This window comes from Artemia franciscana, chromosome 13, assembly GCF_032884065.1.
Source record: "Artemia franciscana chromosome 13, ASM3288406v1, whole genome shotgun sequence".
NCBI classification, from domain to species: Eukaryota; Metazoa; Arthropoda; class Branchiopoda; order Anostraca; family Artemiidae; genus Artemia; species Artemia franciscana.
The window spans coordinates 18,705,574-18,727,843 of record NC_088875.1 but is presented as its reverse complement, the minus strand read 5'-3'; the positions used below and the strand labels follow the sequence as shown (position 1 = coordinate 18,727,843).

Genomic DNA, 22,270 nt, shown 5'->3' with positions numbered 1-22,270 from the left:
AAATATAAAAAATGATTTATTTTTTAAAATCATAACAAGGAGCAACATTAAAAATTAAAACAAGCAGTTATTGTTTATATAAGGGGGTTAGTCCTTGCAAAACCTTACTCTTTACGCTAAAGTTAGCCGTCCCAAGTCTTTAAGAATGGCTGTTGAAACACAATGACTATTTAATAAGAATGCTAAGTTTTTTTTAAAAGTGACAAGAATCTTTAGCGCGAAGAGTGAGGTATTAAGGAGAAGGCACCTTCGCATATACGGAATAATTTCTGTTTGTTTTAAGTTTTAATATTGATCATTGCTTAGAGTTGAATGTTTTTTTTTTGTTTTTTTTTTTTTTTTATTTAATCACGGAAAAAGGTTTTGAATCTATGAAACAAGATACTTCACCTAAGCGATTTACCCTTCCATTTTGTTGGGCTCCTCACCAAGAATGAAAGCTCAACTTTGTTAATAACATAAAAAGAGTGATAACTCTTACACTGACGGTTTTTCAGATGACAGAAAAAAAAACTATGACCTCTCTTCCCAATATTTAAGAATAGTGAAATGTTCTTTGATGCTTCTTTTGGTAATAATAAAAAAAATCGTTGAAAATATTTTTTTTTAGCTATTTGGAGTTCAGTTGAAAGATATCCACAGGTAACAAAGGATTTACCTTCCATTCCCTTTTGTCTAATTATACTTCCTTAATTTCTAAGATTTACCTTGCCTTATTTACTATTTCATTTCCTTTACTATTTCTCTGAGGTTGCAAACCCCGTACAACCACTCTGAGAATTTCAAGAAACTCTACAGTGTCCCAATAACACTTCAGTTTTCAAAATGAACAATAGCAAACAATTATAATCAAGTCAACCCTATCTCTCTGGGTAAGGGGGTAGGGAACACACAATTGAGTGTTGGGAGTCAAGAGTATCTCATACCCTTTGTAAGGGTAAGAACACAGGAAAACTGAATAAAAAAACTGCTGTGTTAACTTTTTAACTTTGTCGTAGTTCCCTCAGGATGTATTTCTCGTACATAGCTAAAAATTTTGTGTTTTTGTAAAAAAAAAAATCTCATATTTTTACATCCCTTTCTGTTTTTTAAAACTTCCTAAATGTATTACTGTGTAAAAAAACATTGATTTATTTGATTTTTTTTATTAAGTGATTAAACCTTTACAAGTATTTTACTGCTAAATGTCTACACTACAAAGAAAAAAAACTAGAATAAATGAAACTAATAAATGCTAAAATCAAAGGCAACAATCAGGTATAAATATTAACATCAGACCAATCTTCTAGTTGAATACAAAAATCTGTTCAAACATTTCCTTAATAATTTATCAGAAATTACTGAACTAGGACAAAATGGGAAATTAATTCCTAAGGAATGGAGTTCTAGTTTCATACCAAAATGTTGTAAGAAATAAACAGGACAAGTAAACAGGAAGTGGCTACAAGTTTCACTTTCACCACAAATGCACTCTCCACTTCTACCTTTTCCAATTTTATTTAAGAAATAATTTAACGGATAATGTCCTGTTATAATTTGCGTTAGTTGGTGTGTAATATTCATTTTAAAAGCAGCTATTAAATGGTCTTTTGATGGAAAGAATTGTATTGGCCATGAACTCACTCTATTAGTGAAACCTTGATACCACTTTTTATAAAGAATTATTTTCAGTTTACGTCTATCTAAGGGAAAGGGAGGTGAGCTATCATCTGATTGAACATCCAAAAAACTTTTATAATCTCATCTTTGTATACACTGTGTGACTTTGTCCTGCTGGATATTGGGATGACTGGTGTAGAAAGTTCTGGCCAGTATGCTCTCAAAACTTTTGCTAACGCTGTTAGTACGTCAGTTTGAGCGGTGCGAAAAGATTTTGTGATTAAAATTAGAGAAAGCCTTTGAACTAAGCTTACCATTCGGACAATAGATTTTTTGGTTGAAGCTGCAATCCATACCGGGACTCTCTATAACCGAATCGTGCTCTCTCTAACTGAGAGGTACATATTTTTAAGAGCACAAGGTCTTAACCCCCGAGAACATTTAGCTGCACATTAATTTTGTAGAATATTGTTTTGCAGAATTTATCCGGTTTCTAATATGTTCCGTCCATGATAACTTCCTGTCTAAGGTAACTCCCAAATATTTAGCTTTTTCTTTTATTTCAATTACATTACAATTAAAAACAAGGTCAGGTTTAGAAAATATTTGTTTACTAGTGAAAATAACTGCTTCTTTTTCTTTGAATGAAAAAACTAATTTATTATTACTCGCCCAACCACCAAAGATTCGAAAAACCTCAGATGTTGTAAACTCTAAAACACTTACATACTTACATCAGCATAACCTTGTATGTGAGAATTATTGGGCAAATTTAAATCAATTCTTGTTCTCTGGTTTCATTGCTACAATCACTGAAATGTTCCTTTTTATTTGAGAATTAGTTCTACATTTATAATTAAGATTTTGTATGGGGATTGTTTAAAAATAAAAGAATTCAGTTACAGAAGGGAGAAACAGATCGTATATCCAAACATTGAAAATCGAGTAACTATTGAAGAAATCCACTTGTTAAAAAAAAAAAAAAAAAAAAAACAATGAACGAAGCAGAATGCTGTTTTGTAACTTTACGAAAATGCATAGAAGGTCTCAGGAAGTCAATTTTTTTTTTTTTTTTTTTTTTTTTTTTTACACCTATGGCCATTTATCTTAATAAAATGACTATGTTATTTTGATAAAATATAGAGTTGTAAGCTACAGTCCCTAAAGAATTGCAAAGGACAACCATCAGCCCCTATAAAGCTATGAAAAGTGGCTTAGCTTCAAAATTTGACTGATATCTGTGTATTAGTCAGCCTGTTAATATAGGGCATATGGGTTCGCTTTGGTAGCTAAACACGAACAATTCAATATATATATATATATATATATATATATATATATATATATATATATATATATATATATATATATATATATATATATATATATATATATTCCAAAATCAATATATATACCATTCCAAAATCAATATATTTAGGTTTTAAAAAATAAGACCATTTTAATTATAGACCAAATTAAGACCATTTGCAATAAGACCAAATGTAAAACAAGGAATAAAATACTGCCAAAACGAGTTACGGTATCTTCCCATTCCCGACGTGAGGATGTCTTGATGTAAGAGGTTACTGAAAATTTTGTTAGTTGATTTAGGTACTTGGTTTTGCAAGTTGTCAAGATAGGGGAAGGAAAGGTAATGAAGATAGTGGAGAAGTAGGCAACTTCTATGGTTAGTTTTGGTCGCTTCATCTTTGTGAAATCATTCTGTAGCCTTTTTTTGAATATTCTTATTTTTAGACGTCTGAAATCTAAAATTCGATGAAAACAGGGGACCTCTTCCGTTGACATAATGGTCTGCTGTTCTGCTTACAATCTAGATCATGTAAATATTGTTCCACTGGGAATCTAGCCTTTAAGCTTGACAATGCTGTGGAAATAAAGATCATGTTTATACATTTTGCTGCTCTACTGTTTGCAAATGAAAAATTCAGTTTCATAAGCTTCCTTGTCCTGTTACTGATAGTTCTGAATCTTGTTTCAAGTATTCTTGTGCAAACAAGGCACGCAATAAGGCGCAATAAACACAAGAACCCTAAATAGCTATGAAACTAATCATTGAGATACTAATTCTTTTTAAGTTGAAAACATGATTTAAGCACAAGGCAATAAGATTTACAAACATTTATATACATGGGAATTAAGGTCACTCCACCCAAACTTGCGGTAGCTTTATGGTGTCTATGGCACTAAGCTCCAAGCTGGTGGTATCGTTCGTACTTGTTTTAAGGAAAGAAAAATCGTAAGGTCATTATTTTTACTACTCAAAATATGCTTCACTTTGTCAAAGTCGTATTTCAACATCTCAATTAAGGAGTCAACACTCAATTCTGTAGTAAGGGTACTACCATGCCTCAATTTATAATATAGTTAAGTCGTCTGCAAACTAAACCGATTTTGGTAATTAATCATAATGCTATTAGGGGGCTATCGCTTGACACTAATACCAACAACTCAGTTCAGCACCAAGCCGCCTGAGGCCAACACAGCCACGCACGCTCCTCGCCCATCCTGATCTATTCAAAGCCCTTTAAACCCTTCTAGGAAGGTCTCATTTCCCCCACTCCAATAGAGGACGGTCTGCTTTTTGTTTGGCCCTAGACGGTTTGCCGAAAAGGACAATCTTTGACAATCTTTCACCCCCTTCAACTGCAGAATGTGCCCTAGCCTTATCAACCTTTCTCTCACAATAGCCCAAGAAAGCGTGATTGAACTACAATTTTCATACAATCTAATGTTTGAGATACAATCAGCCAGTCGCGCACCAAAAACAATCCGTTCGCAATTTCTCTGGAAAACATCTAGCTAATCTTCCTCTGTTTTCGGAGCGCCCATGCTTGACCACTGCCACCATTGTAGCTTCTAATATTCTAATCTTGGTTAGCAGACTATCTTCCTATTCTTTCAAACTTTTTAACTGAAAAAACACCCTGTGCCTTGGCTATTCTATTTTTAACATCTTCACTGTATTCACCGTCTTTCTAGTAATACTATCTAGGTAAGTAAAGCTGTCCACAGGGGACCTAATTTAGTTCCTTGGGCAGACCCATGGAAGAAAAAGCATTGGCAAAGTGAGACTTATTCCCATTTGTAAAAAGGACATATTGTGACTGACCGGTCAGAAAACGCCTAATTTTAGCACAGTATTTTACTGGTATTTTAAACAGGGAGGCTAGATTTCTTGGTATTAACACTTATCAGTCTATTCTGAAGTTAATTAATTCAAATTCTTACGATTTTGCCAATTGATGTGCTGTCAGAGATTATTGAAAGTGGAGGATGAATCCGGCACAGTCGTAAAATAATAATTAGTAACAGTTGATCTTGTAGGAATTTCCTGATAGTTTAGAAACACAAAACTATGAATATTTTCGTCCAATAATATCTGGCCTGTGTTATGAACACCTTAACCTCCGATCTACGTTTTGGATTTACTACTTTGTCCTTCTTTGTACAATCGGTCACACTCTATTTAATATCAAAATACCACGGGTAAGGCACGGCTTAAACTAGGACTTATCGCTATGTGTTTCTTTGGAAAGATATCATAGTACAATTCATAAAGTTTTGGTAAACTAGAGTGAAGTCTGACTTTGTCTGCTATGCATAGACAACGCATTTAACTGTTAGTTGAGGCACATATGAAATAGAGAGAGATATTTTGGTGATGTATAAAACTTGTTGTAATCTGTGAATATTATGTCAGTTGTTTGGTCTTGTCCTGACAAGACGTTTACTGCTTGTTTAAGAGGCGAGATAGTAGTGGCTCCACGAATTATAATAGCAGCATAAGGGTAATAGCATAACAAGTTTGTCGCTGCGTAATTGTATGCGTCTAACAAATCTTCTTTTGAAACCACTTCATGGAAGATAATACAGTAGAAAAAAGTAATAACCCATTCACAAGCCAATTTGACAAAAGCTAATTTTAAAATTTTTGTGAGCCTATCTTTACTGGTGTCTTTAGCATAAGTCTTAAAAAGTACCTGTCTAATGCAAAAAGAAGAATGTCATTTCCGAGTTTTTTTGAAGGGGGTTTCAGAAAAATATCTTTCCATTAAGAGCAAATCCCCGCTGTGAAGTGTGTCATTTGGGGGGGGGGGGTGACTGCTCTCTGAACGTTTCCTCCCACCCCTTAGATTTTTAGCAGCACCTTTTTTTTGTAATTCCACTGAAAAAACCCTTTTTGCTATTTTGTCGAAAATCAGCAAAATTGCCAGTCCCCCTCCCCTGACCATACATTTTCGTTAATTGTCTTTCCTAATGTGAAGCTATTCGAGATTACGGTCCTTCATTGAATTTTGTCTTTTAGGCATATCGAAGACAGGCAAAATTACTTTCGCCGACAGAGGGAGGAACTCCAGCAAGTACTTCAGTCCAGTCGAACTGTTTCCTCAGATCTTTCACCTCTTTCCTCCTCAACCACCGTGGGTGATTCACCAACCAGAACCGAGCCTTCACCTACAGTTGCACACCATCCTCTTCCGTGTCCCTTCTTTGAGGGCGGAACGCCCAATCAGAACAACACCTGGCACGGTGATCAGGCAGGGGTATGACTCGTTCTTTAATTAAGGAAAAGGTAATGTGGAGGGCTAAAGGCAAGTAAATTGAGTGCGGCTTTGTAATAATTGCGTTTTTGTTTGTTTGCTGGCCCTTTTTGTGATGGTTTCAGTACCTTAACCTTTTATATACTTTATTCTAATTTCACCTTATCTGCATCCTTTTCATTTAGAGTAATTGCCTGCCGAATTGGCTGAAGTCTTTAGTAAATTTTATGATAATAACTTTGTTGTTAAAAAATAAAAATTATATTATCCTTTAAAGGTCATCTGGTTATAATATTTTTAGTTTCTAAGGGATTTGTGCTCTGCCAAAAAAAGTGCTACCCAGCAGATAGAATCAGTTTCAATTACTTTTCTTGTAAATGGCCATTGTCCGCCTTTTAAATAGTAGTAAGTCCCATCTCAGACACTTGCCATAGTCATCTGCCTTTGCCTGATATTTAGAAGCTGATTTTTATTTTACCTCCATGTTCTTTTTTCACTTTTAACCAAATGCTGTTGTACCAGAATGTGGTAGATCTTGTTAAAAAAGTCAAGGTTCCTGCGGAACTTAATATTAAGCTTTTTAATTTGATCACATTCGCAATTAATAAGAAACTGGCTTCGTTTTTCCAATAGGAAATTTGAACGGAATAATATTTCGTAACCTTAGAAAAATAGAATTTAGTGACGAAGGTTCAAAGCTACGATAAGGGGAACAGAAATGACGTTTGGATCTTGTTTTAAAATCTCTAGTGTTAAGCTAATAATTTCTTGGGTTCTCAGATTATAAATTCGTAAAATCTTTTTTGAGTTATTTGTTCAGAAAAATATTCAGTCGATAGGCCTATTTCTCAATTAAATTAAGTTTGTTTTTACTTTGTTTTGAATGTTTTAATTACACCCCTTTCAAATATTTTCTTTCCTTTGTGTCTATTTTTCTCTCTTTCTATACTATAATAACATTTAACAATATTTGGAGCTAAATAGACTTCCCTTTTCTTTCTGTCTGTTCTTCCTCTTCTTTGTTCGTATGTTTGTTCTATTGCTTATGGAACGATACTGGCTCATTGTATAACATACTATGTTCTCTATCCTGCTATGTTCAGAGCTTCTTGTTTAACCGTCTCCTCAGAGATCGTCAAATATGTTGCCCTTTTATGTAATTACAACACAGTCTAAATAACCTTGAAAGATGTATGAATTAGAATTCTTCATACATGCACTTCCTATACGCATTGTGCCTAGTCACAAGTTTTTGTTTTTATTTTTTCCCAGATCAATGAAATTTTTTGTTAGACTCAAGAATGTCTAATAAAAGTTTATAAGTTTTACTCTTACTATTAATTTATTAATAGTAAATAGAATAATTTATCACTCTTACTTTTTCAACACTGTTTTGAGAAGTTTTTTGTGACGTCAAAGAATCACCAACGAAATTGGTCAAAAATATGAAAAGGCGTATTTTAAGTCATAATATGCTTAAATTTTCAGAGGGCGGCATCTGCCCATCTTAAGGAGGCGTTAGAAAATTGTTACGAATCTTTGATCCCAGGGAACAAAGGTAGCTTTGCCACTCTGCCTTAGTTTTTAAACTTTTTTTTTTCTCAGGCAAGTCCGATAGCGGGTCTCCGTCAATTTGAGCGATTACACGATAGTTCTCAATCCTCTTCAACTGGGACTTCGCCGACGAATCAAAAGCGACGTGTTTTAGACGAGGACTTTTTTCGTCTAGTGAACGAATTGACTGCGTCTGGATCACCGTCTCAGTTTAAGTTTGTTGGACCTAGTTTAAATCAATTGCGCAGTGGTCATGTTAAAATGTTCGGCCCTCAATCTCCCACTAAAGAGGGACCTGTGAAACAGAACATTCCTTGATTAATGTTTGAAGTGCGCCTTCCTTTATTTTTATGAGAATCAAATTGTGTTTATTCGGGGGGTCAACTTAGGCAGCTAAGCGTGTTGCGTTGACCAGTACTTGACTCATGTATTTATGCCCCGTACTTGCCGTATTTGTATGAAACACATTAACTAGTAGTAAATCACACTATGCTTCCTCTTAGGTGCTTCTTGACTCTTTTTTCTGAAGTTTGTTGAGTGGTGTCAAAAAATTCCGAAAGCTGGGTTAAACTTACTGGTTGTGCTTCATAATGGAGCGAAGGGGTGTCAATACTAATTATTGATATTCACAGAGCATATGAATTGCACTAAGGCTAATTTGAAAAAAAAAAACAATAAAAAACAATATGACAAAAAGTAGCAAAACATTCGAAAATAGAATGCATATTTTAATCTGGATGTTCAGTGTCTGATGGGAGAAAATAATCCAGAAATATAGTATTTCCTTATATTTTGAATACAGAGAATGTTCTTTAGGTTATTTAACAAAAGATTTAGTCAAACTGGCCTCTGAGAACAATTTAAAGTTGGAAGTTTTTTTTGTAATAACTGTTATTTTTAGACAATATTCTTTTGACTCTTTAAATTTAAAATACAGTTAAATGCCTTGACTCCAAAACTTCAAAAAAGAAAGTGGACTTTGTCAGATTGACTTGTAGGAGGACCTTGTAAGAGAAAATTTCTTTTATCCTTGGTTTTAGTCAGAAGAAAAATATCACTAATATTATGCTTGTATGCTATACAAAAGAAAACACGGTCTAGTCAACAATGTTAAAGAGTCCGTCCTGTGATTCAAATTTGAACCCAGCTTTTATCATTACACCGTTTTCTTCCCTCTACTTTTTATGCTTGTTCCGTTTTCGTGGTCAAATTGAAATGAGGGACTAGGACTGATAAAAAATTTCACTTTTGAAATTTATTTCATAAAACTAAATTACTATTTAAAGTATGCAGGCGTGGTGCTGACCTGATCCAATAATGTTATGCCATAACTATTAAACTTGAATCGTATATCGGAACGTTCATTTTATTTTCGTTAGCCTTGAATAGGCTAATTGATAGGGGGCAAGATAAATTGGCCGAAGGCATGGGACGTGATATCAGATTAGTTTTTAAAAGCAGAATTTAAAATGATATTGTCATCTATGCCAAATAGGCGTATCTCAAGAAATTTTAGTATTTTTAAATTGAGAATTTTAACAAAGGTCTATTGATTAATATGTTTATAATTTTTTTTTTACCTTTTATGTTCAAGTCATTTTGTCAATAATGGAATATTAATGTAAGAAAAAAATTATGTAGATGGGAAAAAATTACGGGTGTGTCTTATGGCTCCGAGGGCAGCATAATAGACGTCTAGTCACAATTTTCCCTGGTGACGACATCGCTTTTTTTTTTTTTCGACTGTTTCGTAAACTTTTGCACAAATAGGAAAAGTAATTTTAAAGTAGAAGATTTGGGATGCTTGCAGTTTCCCTAAAAATCGACTAAATTTAATAAAAATTTCGTTGAAGTTTCAAAATAACTATAATATATGTTTGTGTTCAAGTACAGCTAAAATGATGTCAAGAAACAGTTCCGAGCACCTAAGCTTAATGGCAAATAACTTTTCTAGTTAAACATATTTCTTTGGTGTCAATTAGTGAAAATTTTGATCAATACTACTGGAGCAGAGCTCATTTCGTTATGGTGATACTTTGTTGTGGAAGGGGGTGTATTAGATCCAAGGTTATACAAATACGCAATTTATTAGCCGAAAATTATCTAATTTTTAACCTTTATTTGTTATAAATAATTTACTAAATTTTTCTGTAATTTGAAGGACACTTTTTTTTTCAATCTTGTAGGTTTTCTGGGATGGGGGCCTTGGTGCCCTTAATTCTATCAATACAGAAAACTATGATTTACTTTCTTTTGTTGAAATTTGGCAGAATTTCTCGTCTTTGAAAGATAAGAAAATTTAATGGATGAAAACATTCTTAAAAAAAGAATTCAATTTTTAAATTTACATCTTCGCGAAAATACCTAAAAATTATATATAAGAGTAAAACAAACAATTTTTATGCATCTCCCGAAAAAAAAATCCTGGATACGGTCCTGACGGGGTGGAATAAAAAATATATATGAGGTACCTTTTCTTGAGTAATTTTTGTAAGTTAAAAATTAAATAGCTTGTCTTCTTTTGACTTATTATTTGGACCGCTTTATTCCAGCTTTCTTTTCCCCCCTCCCAAAACAATTATTCTCCTACATAACCTATGTGGTAATGTTGTTGTACCGTTTATTCCAACATTACGTTATCCTTTTCTTGATTCATTTCAACTACTGACAACACTAACTTGGCACCTCTCAGTTCACCTTTTTGTTGGGATAAGGTTGTGTAATCATTTTTGAAAATTATTTGCAATAGTCTCCAATAGAGCAAACGACTTTGCCATGAGATTATTACCTAATTTTAGTTAAATGTGGCAATCTTTTTGGTATTTTGCCGTTTGTTAATCTTATGTAGAGTTTATTCATGGCGAGTCAGCTCATATACTTCCCTTGTTTAATGTTTTATTTAAAGCTGTATCCGATATTGCGCTTCTTTTTTACCTCTTTTGAATCTCCTCCTTTTGGTGGTTTTTATCTGTAATGTCAGGTATAACTGTCCAATCTAACTGTCAGGTATAACTGAATAATGATGTTTTATATCTTACAATAGTTTTATCAAAGACAAAAGGATATTTTTTTTTTATGTGTTAAAGATGTATAGCAGAGAAGATATGTTCGGAAAATAGAGGTACATAGATAAATTTTGAAGTACGTTTCATAGAACAAATTATCAATGAAACAGGTTTTTTTTTTTCTTTCTCTTTTTTCTTAAAATTTCGAAAAATATGGTAGGTCTTCTGGTTTTGCCTGTACGGTAAGAAAACTATCTGTCTTTTTACTCCTAATTTGAACTGAATTTTTTATATATATAATTTTGATGCAATATAGTAGCTTTTCTGTATTCAAAACTTGAAATTTTGTTATAATAATTTCAAATTACGATGATTTCAGGATAGATTTTTTTTTTACGTCTCAAAATATTCACAGGAATGTTCAAGAAAATTGTATGCGTCATTCAAGTTGTGCATACTCGACTAGTTTTAAGATGACATGAAAAGCCTTGCTTGTTTGTAAAACAGAAGAAAATAATCCCGTTGTTTATAAACTATATTAATGAGCTTTTTTTGTATAAATAGCAACATAAAATCGATTAAGTGGAGTATGCAACTCGGTAAAAATTGAATAACTTACATAAAATTTATTAATTTTAGATTTAATATTTGGAATTTATGTATGCTTGCTAGAGCAATTTGTTTTTTCATAACTAGTATGTCCTGCTAATAGTCTCGTTTTTTTGTTTTGTTTTTCGTTACTATTTTATGATTTGTATCATCAAAACTTAGTGTGGCGTTCTGTGATACTTGGTGTCAAACTGTATAAAGAAGAAAATCAAAAGGGAAAAGGAAAAGGACATTTAAGAGAAAATATTCAGCTTCTGCTTGAAAAAGAAAAAAAATACATATATCAAAATGTTTCTTTAGATTGGACAGTTAAACGCATAAAGTCGCTCAGAGTTACATGTTCTATTAATTTAGTTTTATGACCTTCTGCCATTTTTGTGATACGAGATTGTGTTTAAAAAGCTCCTTTTCGTTAGACTAGGGCTATACCACAGTTTATTCTTGGACTTAGTCTGAATTGAATGGTGCCAACTTGTGATTATGGACGTCAGTCGTAAATTAGCCTTCATATTGGTTACTTCATCGCTCTTTTCCTTTTTGTTGTTTGTTAAGAATTTGACTGTGGTTTAGCTCGATTCATTTTGATAGCAAGGCTAGTCAGGTATTGTATAAACACGCGGGCTTCTACGACGTGAAAAGGTTTCTAAAGTTTTTATAGTTATTGAATAAATGGCCGTAGATAATTTACTCATTTTGCTGTTGTTACCCCTAGATCAGGGTTGCCACCCAGTAAGAAAAAAATCACTAGATTTCGGGGATTTTTTGCTTGATATAGTAATCTTCAAGAATATTGTGGTTTATATGCTTATTTAGTGATTTTTGTGTTTACGTGAAATAAAATCCCTAGAAATAGTGATAAATCGCTAGGGGTGGCAGCCCTGCCTTAGATAGGATAGTCGTTGTGCTCGAGGACTAAACGATGAGAGTATAGCTAAGCCAGGGCTAGCTCTATTAAGCATTACTGATCACTGTTACAGCTGCGCGTGAAGTAGAGTAGCAATCCATCTTTCTCTATTCTATTCAGCTTCCTGTTAAGATGGAACAAGAAAAGCACCAGCCCGATGACACTCTTTGGCTATTCCACCAAAAAGTACCAGAATATCACAATCATTTACTTTTAATGATACACAAATATTTTCTCTTCACTTCATTAATTCAGACTTTTAATACCTTCCGCCTCTAGAGGCGTAGGTACTGGCACAGATTGGGTGCGTTCAAGGGATGGCACCGTCGTAGCTTAAATTGTTTGTTCTTGTCTAGAATTGTTGTGCATTTCTAGCAAAACAGCGTTTAATTGTTCAATATAAATGCTATCAAAGAAACTATAGATCTTGGCGGCACGAGGGGAATCAAAGCTACTGTTATGAAGACTGGGAATGAAACCTTCAAACTGCTTCGTTTTGCTCATAGAATTCTTGGCTGTGACACAACTTCCCGTCTACGTGGACTTCGCAAAGGGATTGCGCTTAAACAACCAAATGACAGCGAACAGCCTTGGGAAAATCCTTCAGCATGTTTTCGAATTGATGCTTCAAGAGATGAGACTTAGCAGCAGAAGAGGTTGTGCTTTTTATGGCACTTGGTATCTACCAAGTGACATATAGCGATCGCAAATTCTGTCGGTCCGTCTGTCTGTCTGTCCCGGTTTTGCTAGTTTTGGCACTTCCAGATAAGCTGGGACGATTAAATTTGGCAGGTGTATCAGGAACCAGACCAGATTAAATTAGAAATTGTCGTTTCCCCCATTCGACCTCCTGGGAGGGGGGAGTGAGGGGGCGGTTAAATCGAAAAAATTAGAAAAAATGGAGTATTTTTAACTTACAAACGGGTGATTGGATATTAACGAAATTTGATATTTAAAAGGATTTCATGCCTCAAGGCTCTTATTTTAAATTACGATCGGATCCGGTGACGTTGGGGGGGGGGGGACCAAAATCTTGGAAAACGCTTAGAGTGGAGGGATCGGGAAAAAAATTGGTGGGGAAAATAACCAGAAGTCCTAGATACCTGATTGACATAACCGGAATGGATCCACTCTACTTGGGGGGGGGGGTTAATTCTGAAAAATTAGAAAAAATGAGATATTTTCAACTTACGAAGGAGTGATTGGATCTTAATGAAATTTCATATTTAGAAGGACTTCGTAACTTAGATCTCTTATTTTAAATCTCGACCGAATCCAATGTCATTGGGGGGGGGGAGAAATCTTGGAAAAGGCTTAAAGCGGAGACATCAGGATGAAACTTGGTGGAAAGAATAAGCACAAGTCCTAGATAGGTGACTGACATAACTGGACCGGATCCGCTCTCTTTGGTGGAGTTGGGGGGGGGGGGGGTAATTTGGAAAAATTAGAAAAAATGAGGTATTTGTAACATACGAACGGGTGACCAGATCGTAATGGAATCTGATATCTAGAAGGATCTTATGCTTTAGAACTTCATTTTAAATCTCGATCAGATCCGGTGACATTAAAGGGAGTTGGAGGGGGAAACCGGAATTCTTGGAAAACGTGAAAATCGGGGTACTTACGAATGGGTGATCGGATCTTAATAAAATTTGATATATATAAGAATCTTATGTCTCAGATGCTCCATTTTCGAGTCGGACTCGGGGACATAGATGTTTGGGGGGGGGGCAGAAATCTTGGAAAACGTTTAGAGTGGAGAGATATGGATGAAACTTGATGGGAAGAATAAGCACAAGTTATAGATACGAAATTGGCATAATTCGAACCGATCCGTTCTCTTCGGGGGAGCCGGGGGTTGTTAATTTGGAAAAATTAGAAAAGTTGAGGCATTTTTAACTTAAGAACGGGTGACTGGATCTTAATGGAATTTGATATTTAGAAGGAACTCGTGTCTCAGAGATCCCGACCAGATCTGTTGACATTGGGGGAGTTGGAGGGGGAAACCGGAAATCTTGGAAAACGCTTATAAATGTCGTAGATACGTGATTGACGTAACCGGACTGGATCCGCTCTCTTTGGAGGAGTTAGGTGGTGGGGTTCAGTGCTTTGGTGAGTTTGGTGCTTCTGGACGTGCTGGGACGATTAAAATTGGTAGCCGTGTCAGGGAGCTGTACAAATTGACTTGATAAAGTAGTTTTCCCCGATTCGACCATCGGGGGGGGGGGGGTTGAAGGGAGAGGAAAAATTGAAGTAATCTTAACTTACAATTGGGTGATCGGATCTTAAATAATTTTGATATTTAGAAGGACTTCGTGACTCAGAGCTCTTATTTTAAATCCCGACCGGCATTAAGCCTCTGATTTTCCTTTTAAAGCAATCTATTGATTCTTAGAATTTTGCTAGAGCTTATACCATATGAGCTCTTGGCTCTTCCGACCTCGTCAAAAGTGCTATATGAGCTCTTAGCTCTTGTTTCATTTTGTTCAACATTCCCTGAAAGTTTCACCTTAGCCTTTCCAGAGATCCAGGATGAAAAAGACTTGTCAGTCAGGATTACTCAAGTAGTAGCCAAGAAGCATCGTTAGTCAGATTACTTTACTTATTTTTAGCTAGCTATAATCAAAATTATGATTCGAAAACAAAATTCTTGTTTCTTTCTAGTTGAGAGGGCCAGAGAAAATGTTTAGCTGATAGAATTCTAAATATTTCAGATTCTTTAAGTTTAGTGCTGCCCATCAAAAGCTACGAGCCTGAGGAAAATTTTCGGATTTTTGAAAAACACAAAGGGATGATATAAACCTCCATCAGCCCCTGGGGAAAAGGATGTAAGTAATAAAATGTTCCATTGATTACAAATAAAATTTGTTATTGGGATCTATACAGACATTTTTAGGGGGGGGGGGGGTATTTTCTGCTTAGGGCTGGTTTCCTTGAGAAGGATCTTCTGTGGGAAGGGAGGTTCCGAGGGGATGAACTTTCCAGGAGAAAAATTTACACTTGAGGAATTTGACAGAATTCCTATACGAAATTCTGTTTATTTGTCTCCCTTTCTCTTTGCCAAATCAATTTTAAATGTTTAGATGGTTCAAGGGAATTATCAGCTGGGTTGGAATTGTCCAAAGGATTTTTCTGCAAGGGAGAGGGAGTAGAGTTTCCGTGGGAGTAAATCTCTATGGGGATATTTTCTACGGAAAAGTTTTCCATGAGTAAATTTTCAGCGGTAGCAAGTTCCCACTGGGGGGGGAGGACTTCGGGGGAAAATTTTCCACGGAAGGGAGCTTCCCGTCATGATTTGAATAACTATTGGAATCTAAATTCTTTTTCAAAGGAAAATATGCTAAGGAGAATTTTTCCAGTAGAATCTTCTCCAAGAAATTATTCAGAAATTCAGCGAGGATGGAATTGTCAGGAGGGAAGTTTTACGGGGGGTATTTTAAGCGGGAGGAACTTTCCACTGAGATTTTCTTGTGAGGGAAGAGTTTCATAGAGGAAGATCCAGATTTACTGGCATTATTTAAAAAACGACTGGAAATTAAATATAAAAACCCAAGTTTTTGCAACGCAAAGTAAGGAGCAACATTGGAATTTCAAAAGAAAACAGCAGTTTTTGTTATGGAGGGTCGAACCCCTCCTCTATACCTTGCTTTTTACGCTGAAGTCTGACTACTTGTCCCTATTCTTTAATAGCAACTGTTGAAACACAACGACGGCTTAATTAGAATAGAAAGCTAAATTTAGAAGCACTAAAAACTTTAGCGTGAAGAGTGAGGCATTAAGGAGAGGGCAATCCCCCAATATGCAAAGTAATTTTCGTGTTACAAATTTTAATGTTGCTCCTTACTTTAAGTTGAACAATAATTGCTTTTTTATGTTTAGTCACCGAAAAAGCTTTGGGAGCTATTGAACAAGACACTTGACTCAAGTGATCCATGCTTCCAATTCCTTGCGCTCCTCACGAAGAATGAAAGCTCAACTTCGTTAATAACACGAAAAGTGCGATAAATCTTACATTGACTGTTTTTCAGATGACAGAGAAAAACCATGTCACTTTGTCCCAATACATAAGAATGAAATTTTCTTTAATGCCACTTTTGGTGATGATAAAAAATACTGATGAGAATAAAAATTTTGTTTAGCTATTTGGACATTAGTTGGAAGATATCCGCAACGGTAGCAGACGGTTACCTTCCAATCCCCTTTACCTTATTTTACGGGGAGGGGGGATAATTTTCAGTGAGGAAGGAATTATTCGGATGGAACTTTCCAAGGGGTATTTTATGTTGGAAGAACTTTCTACGAAGAGTTTACTCTGAGGGGAGGGAGTTTTTCATGGATGGGGAGCCAGATTAATCGGTTTTATTCCAGGAACGATCCGAAATTAAATATAAAAAATGATTTATTTTTTAAAATCATAATAAGGAGCAACATTAAAAATTAAAACAAGCAGTTATTGTTTATATAAGGGGGTTAGTCCCTGCAAAACCTTACTCTTTACGCTAAAGTTAGCCGTCCCAAGTCTTTAAGAATGGCTGTTGAAACACAATGACTATTTAATAAGAATGCTAAGTTTTTTTTAAAAGTGACAAGAATCTTTAGCGCGAAGAGTGAGGTATTAAGGAGAAGGCACCTTCGCATATACGGAATAATTTCTGTTTGTTTTAAGTTTTAATATTGATCATTGCTTAGAGTTGAATGTTTTTTTTTTGTTTTTTTTTTTTTTTTTATTTAATCACGGAAAAAGGTTTTGAATCTATGAAACAAGATACTTCACCTAAGCGATTTACCCTTCCATTTTGTTGGGCTCCTCACCAAGAATGAAAGCTCAACTTTGTTAATAACATAAAAAGAGTGATAACTCTTACACTGACGGTTTTTCAGATGACAGAAAAAAAAACTATGACCTCTCTTCCCAATATTTAAGAATATTGAAATGTTCTTTGATGCTTCTTTTGGTAATAATAAAAAAAATCGTTGAAAATATTTTTTTTTTAGCTATTTGGAGTTCAGTTGAAAGATATCCACAGGTAACAAAGGATTTACCTTCCATTCCCTTTTGTCTAATTATACTTCCTTAATTTCTAAGATTTACCTTGCCTTATTTACTATTTCATTTCCTTTACTATTTCTCTGAGGTTGCAAACCCCGTACAACCACTCTGAGAATTTCAAGAAACTCTACAGTGTCCCAATAACACTTCAGTTTTCAAAATGAACAATAGCAAACAATTATAATCAAGTCAACCCTATCTCTCTGGGTAAGGGGGTAGGGAACACACAATTGAGTGTTGGGAGTCAAGAGTATCTCATACCCTTTGTAAGGGTAAGAACACAGGAAAACTGAATAAAAAAAACTGCTGTGTTAACTTTTTAACTTTGTCGTAGTTCCCTCAGGATGTATTTCTCGTACATAGCTAAAAATTTTGTGTTTTTGTAAAAAAAAATCTCATATTTTTACATCCCTTTCTGTTTTTTAAAACTTCCTAAATGTATTACTGTGTAAAAAAACATTGATTTATTTGATTTTTTTTATTAAGTGATTAAACCTTTACAAGTATTTTACTGCTAATGTCTACACTACAAAGAAAAAAAAACTAGAATAAATGAAACTAATAAATGCTAAAATCAAAGGCAACAATCAGGTATAAATATTAAATATTAACATCAGACCAATCTTCTAGTTGAATACAAAAATCTGTTCAAACATTTCCTTAATAATTTATCAGAAATTACTGAACTAGGACAAAATGGGAAATTAATTCCTAAGGAATGGAGTTCTAGTTTCATACCAAAATGTTGTAAGAAATAAACAGGACAAGTAAACAGGAAGTGGTTACAAGTTTCATTTTCACCACAAATGCACTCTCCACTTCTACCTTTTCCAATTTTATTTAAGAAATAATTTAACGGATAATGTCCTGTTATAATTTGCGTTAGTTGGTGTGTAATATTCATTTTAAAAGCAGCTATTAAATGGTCTTTTGATGGAAAGAATTGTATTGGCCATGAACTCACTCTATTAGTGAAACCTTGATACCACTTTTCATAAAGAGCAATTTTCAGTTTACGTCTATCTAAGGGAAAGGGAGGTGAGCTATCATCTGATTGAACATCCAAAAAACTTTTATAATCTCATCTGTGTATACGCTGTGTGACTTTGTCCTGCTGGATATTGGGATGACTGGTGTAGAAAGTCCTGGCCAGTATGCTCTCAAAACTTTTGCTAACGCTGTTAGTACGTCAGTTTGAGCGGTGCGAAAAGATTTTGTGATTAAAATTAGAGAAAGCCTTTGAACTAAGCTTACCATTCGGACAATAGATTTTTTGGTTGAAGCTGCAATCCATACCGGGACTCTCTATAACCGAATCGTGCTCTCTCTAACTGAGAGGTACATATTTTTAAGAGCACAAGGTCTTAACCCCCGAGAACATTTAGCTGCACATTAATTTTGTAGAATATTGTTTTGCAGAATTTATCCGGTTTCTAATATGTTCCGTCCATGATAACTTCCTGTCTAAGGTAACTCCCAAATATTTAGCTTTTTCTTTTATTTCAATTACATTACAATTAAAAACAAGGTCAGGTTTAGAAAATATTTGTTTACTAGTGAAAATAACTGCTTCTTTTTCTTTGAATGAAAAAACTAATTTATTATTACTCGCCCAACCACCAAAGATTCGAAAAACCTCAGATGTTGTAAATTCTAAAACACTTACATACATCATCAGCATAACCTTGTATGTGAGAATTATTGGGCAAATTTAAATCTAATAAGTCATTAATATTAATATTCCGTCAAAATGGTGATAATATTCCACCTTGTGGACAGGATTTCTCAATGTTTAAGGAAAACTCATTATTATATGATACAACTCTGTCTGATAGATATCTATACAACAACTTAACCATCCAGATTTGGCATCCGAAATCTTTTAATTTATTCACAATGTCAGGGTGCCCAAGCATTGTGAAATGCACTTCGTCTATCAAAAAACAGGCACAGCGTGGGAAGTTTATGTTGCTTGTTTTTTTGTTTTTTTTTTCAATATTTGTAGCAACCATGCAACCTTAATTAACCTTGCAATCATAATTAATTGTTGGTCTGAAGTAATTTTTCATTCAGTATTAGGCCTACTATTGAAAGACGTGAGTGAGCTGCCTGACATAAAGGAAGTAAATTCAAACAGGTTCTAAAGTTAAAAGGGAAAACTAAATTATTTCTTAAGAATCAAAACTAGTTCTTATTTAATTACTTAAGTTTCCCTGCTCTTATGTTAACTATGGCTTTCAATCATTTTTAAAAGGAAAGTTGAAAAAATGTTTGATGCATGATGACTATCTAAAAAAAAATATTGGAGGTGTATGGACGTCGGAAGCATCATTAAGGGCATAGACAATACGAGGTATTTAATTTTTTGTGTGAGGGTCAACTAAACCACTTGTATACTGAGGAGCGGATTTCCCTTAAACCTTCACAATTTGTTTAAATGCATTGGACCTAAAAACGAAGGGCTGGGCAAATCCTACACACTTGTCTTCTAAAAGACAAATTTGTTGAGTGAAGTCACTCTAATTTTGCTATTTAAAAAAAGCTGTTTTACAAGAACAACCATCCGAAAAAAAAAACAAGAACTTTTTTTTCAAAATATAACAGGGTAAACAGAAGGGACAAATCCCTCCCCAATTTATGCCGTTGATGCCTGCATATAGCTAGAATTTCTCATTCTTTTATTGTTTGGATTCATTAACTATACAATTGACTCATTTAACAGTTTCCACTTTATTTTATTTAATCAGCATATTTATCATTAATAGCTAGTGGCTTAGCTGGAAGGGGGAGGGCGAATGGGCAGTCATCCCCAGACAAAACCTCAGAAGGACACCTATGATGTTATTTATATTTTGGTAATGATGGTAAGGGGGGGGGGTAACGAAAACAGACCCAAGCATTATGATAGGGGTGGTAAACGTTAAACTGGTAAAGATTCAAATCTAATGAAGGACTTTTAGAATAAAAGATCATTAGATCAGAATCGAATAAAAAAAAAAAATCGAGAAAATTATGTTGTAAATTTAATCTAGTGATAATTTTATTGTGTTGCAAGAGCAACACTTTGGTTTCGTCCCGTTTTTTTTCCTATGCTGCCGATCTCAGCTTATTCCTGGAAACTGGTAAGGGTCTAACCTGTGCGGTTTTTACGGAAAGTGTGGACCTCAGGTCGGATTGATGAATATGACATTACATTTTGAAAAGCTCCTCAGAACTCTTGCCTGGGGCCAAAAAGGATGGTTTTTGCTTGTCCACAAACCAGAGCCTATGGTGTACGAAGCAAAGTGGAGTTATATAGCCTATATCAGAGAGGAGTATCTGAAGATATGCAGCCAAGCTTTCGTTTCATCAAACCATGTTCCTGCTTTCGAGTGGGAAGCTCCGTTCTAGCAGGCAAGCGGACAGGCACAACTTTCAAATTGAAGATGGACTAGAATCTATAGAAAAATTTACAGAAGCAAAAATGGGCATTTTCCACGGGGCCGAAAGTGCTGCCATCTATTGTTTCTACCCATTTCTGTTCGTTATTTCAGCTGAGTTTATCATTCGGTTTTTCGGACTTGGGATTGCGGTAGAGAAATGGTATCAGATGTGCCTTTAAAAGTTCTCTCATTGCTAAAGAAATTGGAGCTTATCCTTTGCTCCTTTCTAAGTGGTGACGTTAGAAAGTTGACCTACGGCAAAAAAAAAATCAACTTTTGAACTAAGACAGATAGATTTTTTTTGACAGCAAACCTCATCCCCTTCGGCAATGAGAGGTTAGCTACTTTTGCTAGTTGGTGGTATCTATTATTTGTTTCCAGTGAATTTGATGGTAAAGCCAATTTGGTTCCAGTGGTAAGACATGTAGGGGACTTGTAAGCAATAATCTGCTGTTAGGCTACAGTCAACTTCAGCGATGAGGGGTTTGCAACTATGCTAGTTGGTGTACAAATTTTTTGTTTCTGGTGAACTTGATGCCTATCACGGGAGAGGGACTTATAAGTAAGAATCGGTTCACTTTGGGCGAGAACCGGCTGTTAGCTCATAATCATCTTCGACAATGAGGGGTTGTCACTTTTGCTAATTGGTGCACCTATTATTTGTTTCCGGTGTATTTGATGGTTAAACCAATTTGGTTCCAGTGGTAAGACATGTAGGGGACTTGTAAGTAATAATCGGCTGTTGAGCTACAATCGTCTTCAGCGATGAGGGGATTGCAAATTTTGCTAGTTGGTGTACCAATTTATTTGTTTCCGGTGAACTTGATGTCTATCACGGAAGAGGGACTTGTAAGTAAGAATCTGTTTACTTTGGGCTAGAAATTTGTGCAAATTGGTGCACATTGTGTTCGATCTCTTTAAATCTGACAGAATTAAGTGTTTACGCAACGGGTAGAAACGACAACGTAAAACAATTAGGTAATTTCGTAATAATTAGTGTCACCTATGGTATTTCAGTCCTGAAAAGTTACGGATGGCTTTATAATACCAACTAGGTTATATAAGATATTGTTCCAGGTTTTCATCCGTCACGATGTCTACGATTGAAAAGAATAAAGTTCAACTGGCTGCAAAGTCAATTTAGTCCCTTCTTCGGATATTATTTTGTAGTTTTTTTGTTTTTTCAACGCTGAAGAATAGCCTTTGATCATGTGAATACTGATCAATAGGGAAGAAACAAAACCAAAGTGTTGCTCTCGCAACACTTCAGTCGGCGAAGCCGGACAAAGGTTATCGCAACACTTTACGTTGCCTGGGCAACGTAGGTCTAGTTAGTATTGTGCTTGCAGCCGAGAGGACACGAATTTCCTGTCACCCAAATAACAGTGCATTGCCCTTCTTATTACCCCATATTCAAAAAAAATAACTTTTAACAATGTTTATGAATGTTTTACACGATGATATTTGCCTGTTTTTTCTTATATTTCTATTCAAATTTTATTTGTTCCTGATTTTTAGTTGCATATTTTATGACTAAACAAAAAAAAAAGGCTGCAAGATCTATT

General features: G+C 34.9%; 1 protein-coding gene across 1 annotated transcript; it reads left to right on the top strand.

Moving 5' to 3' along the window:
• The first annotated feature begins 1,785 nt into the window (after positions 1 to 1,785).
• Positions 1,786 to 12,016, top strand: LOC136034270 (uncharacterized). Its single transcript, XM_065715411.1, has 4 exons — positions 1,786 to 1,843; positions 3,069 to 3,174; positions 5,927 to 6,164; positions 7,767 to 12,016. The coding sequence occupies exons 1-4, from the start codon at positions 1,786 to 1,788 to the stop codon at positions 8,031 to 8,033; spliced, it is 669 nt and encodes a 222-aa protein (XP_065571483.1). The 3' UTR covers positions 8,034 to 12,016.
• The last annotated feature ends 10,254 nt before the right edge of the window (positions 12,017 to 22,270 follow it).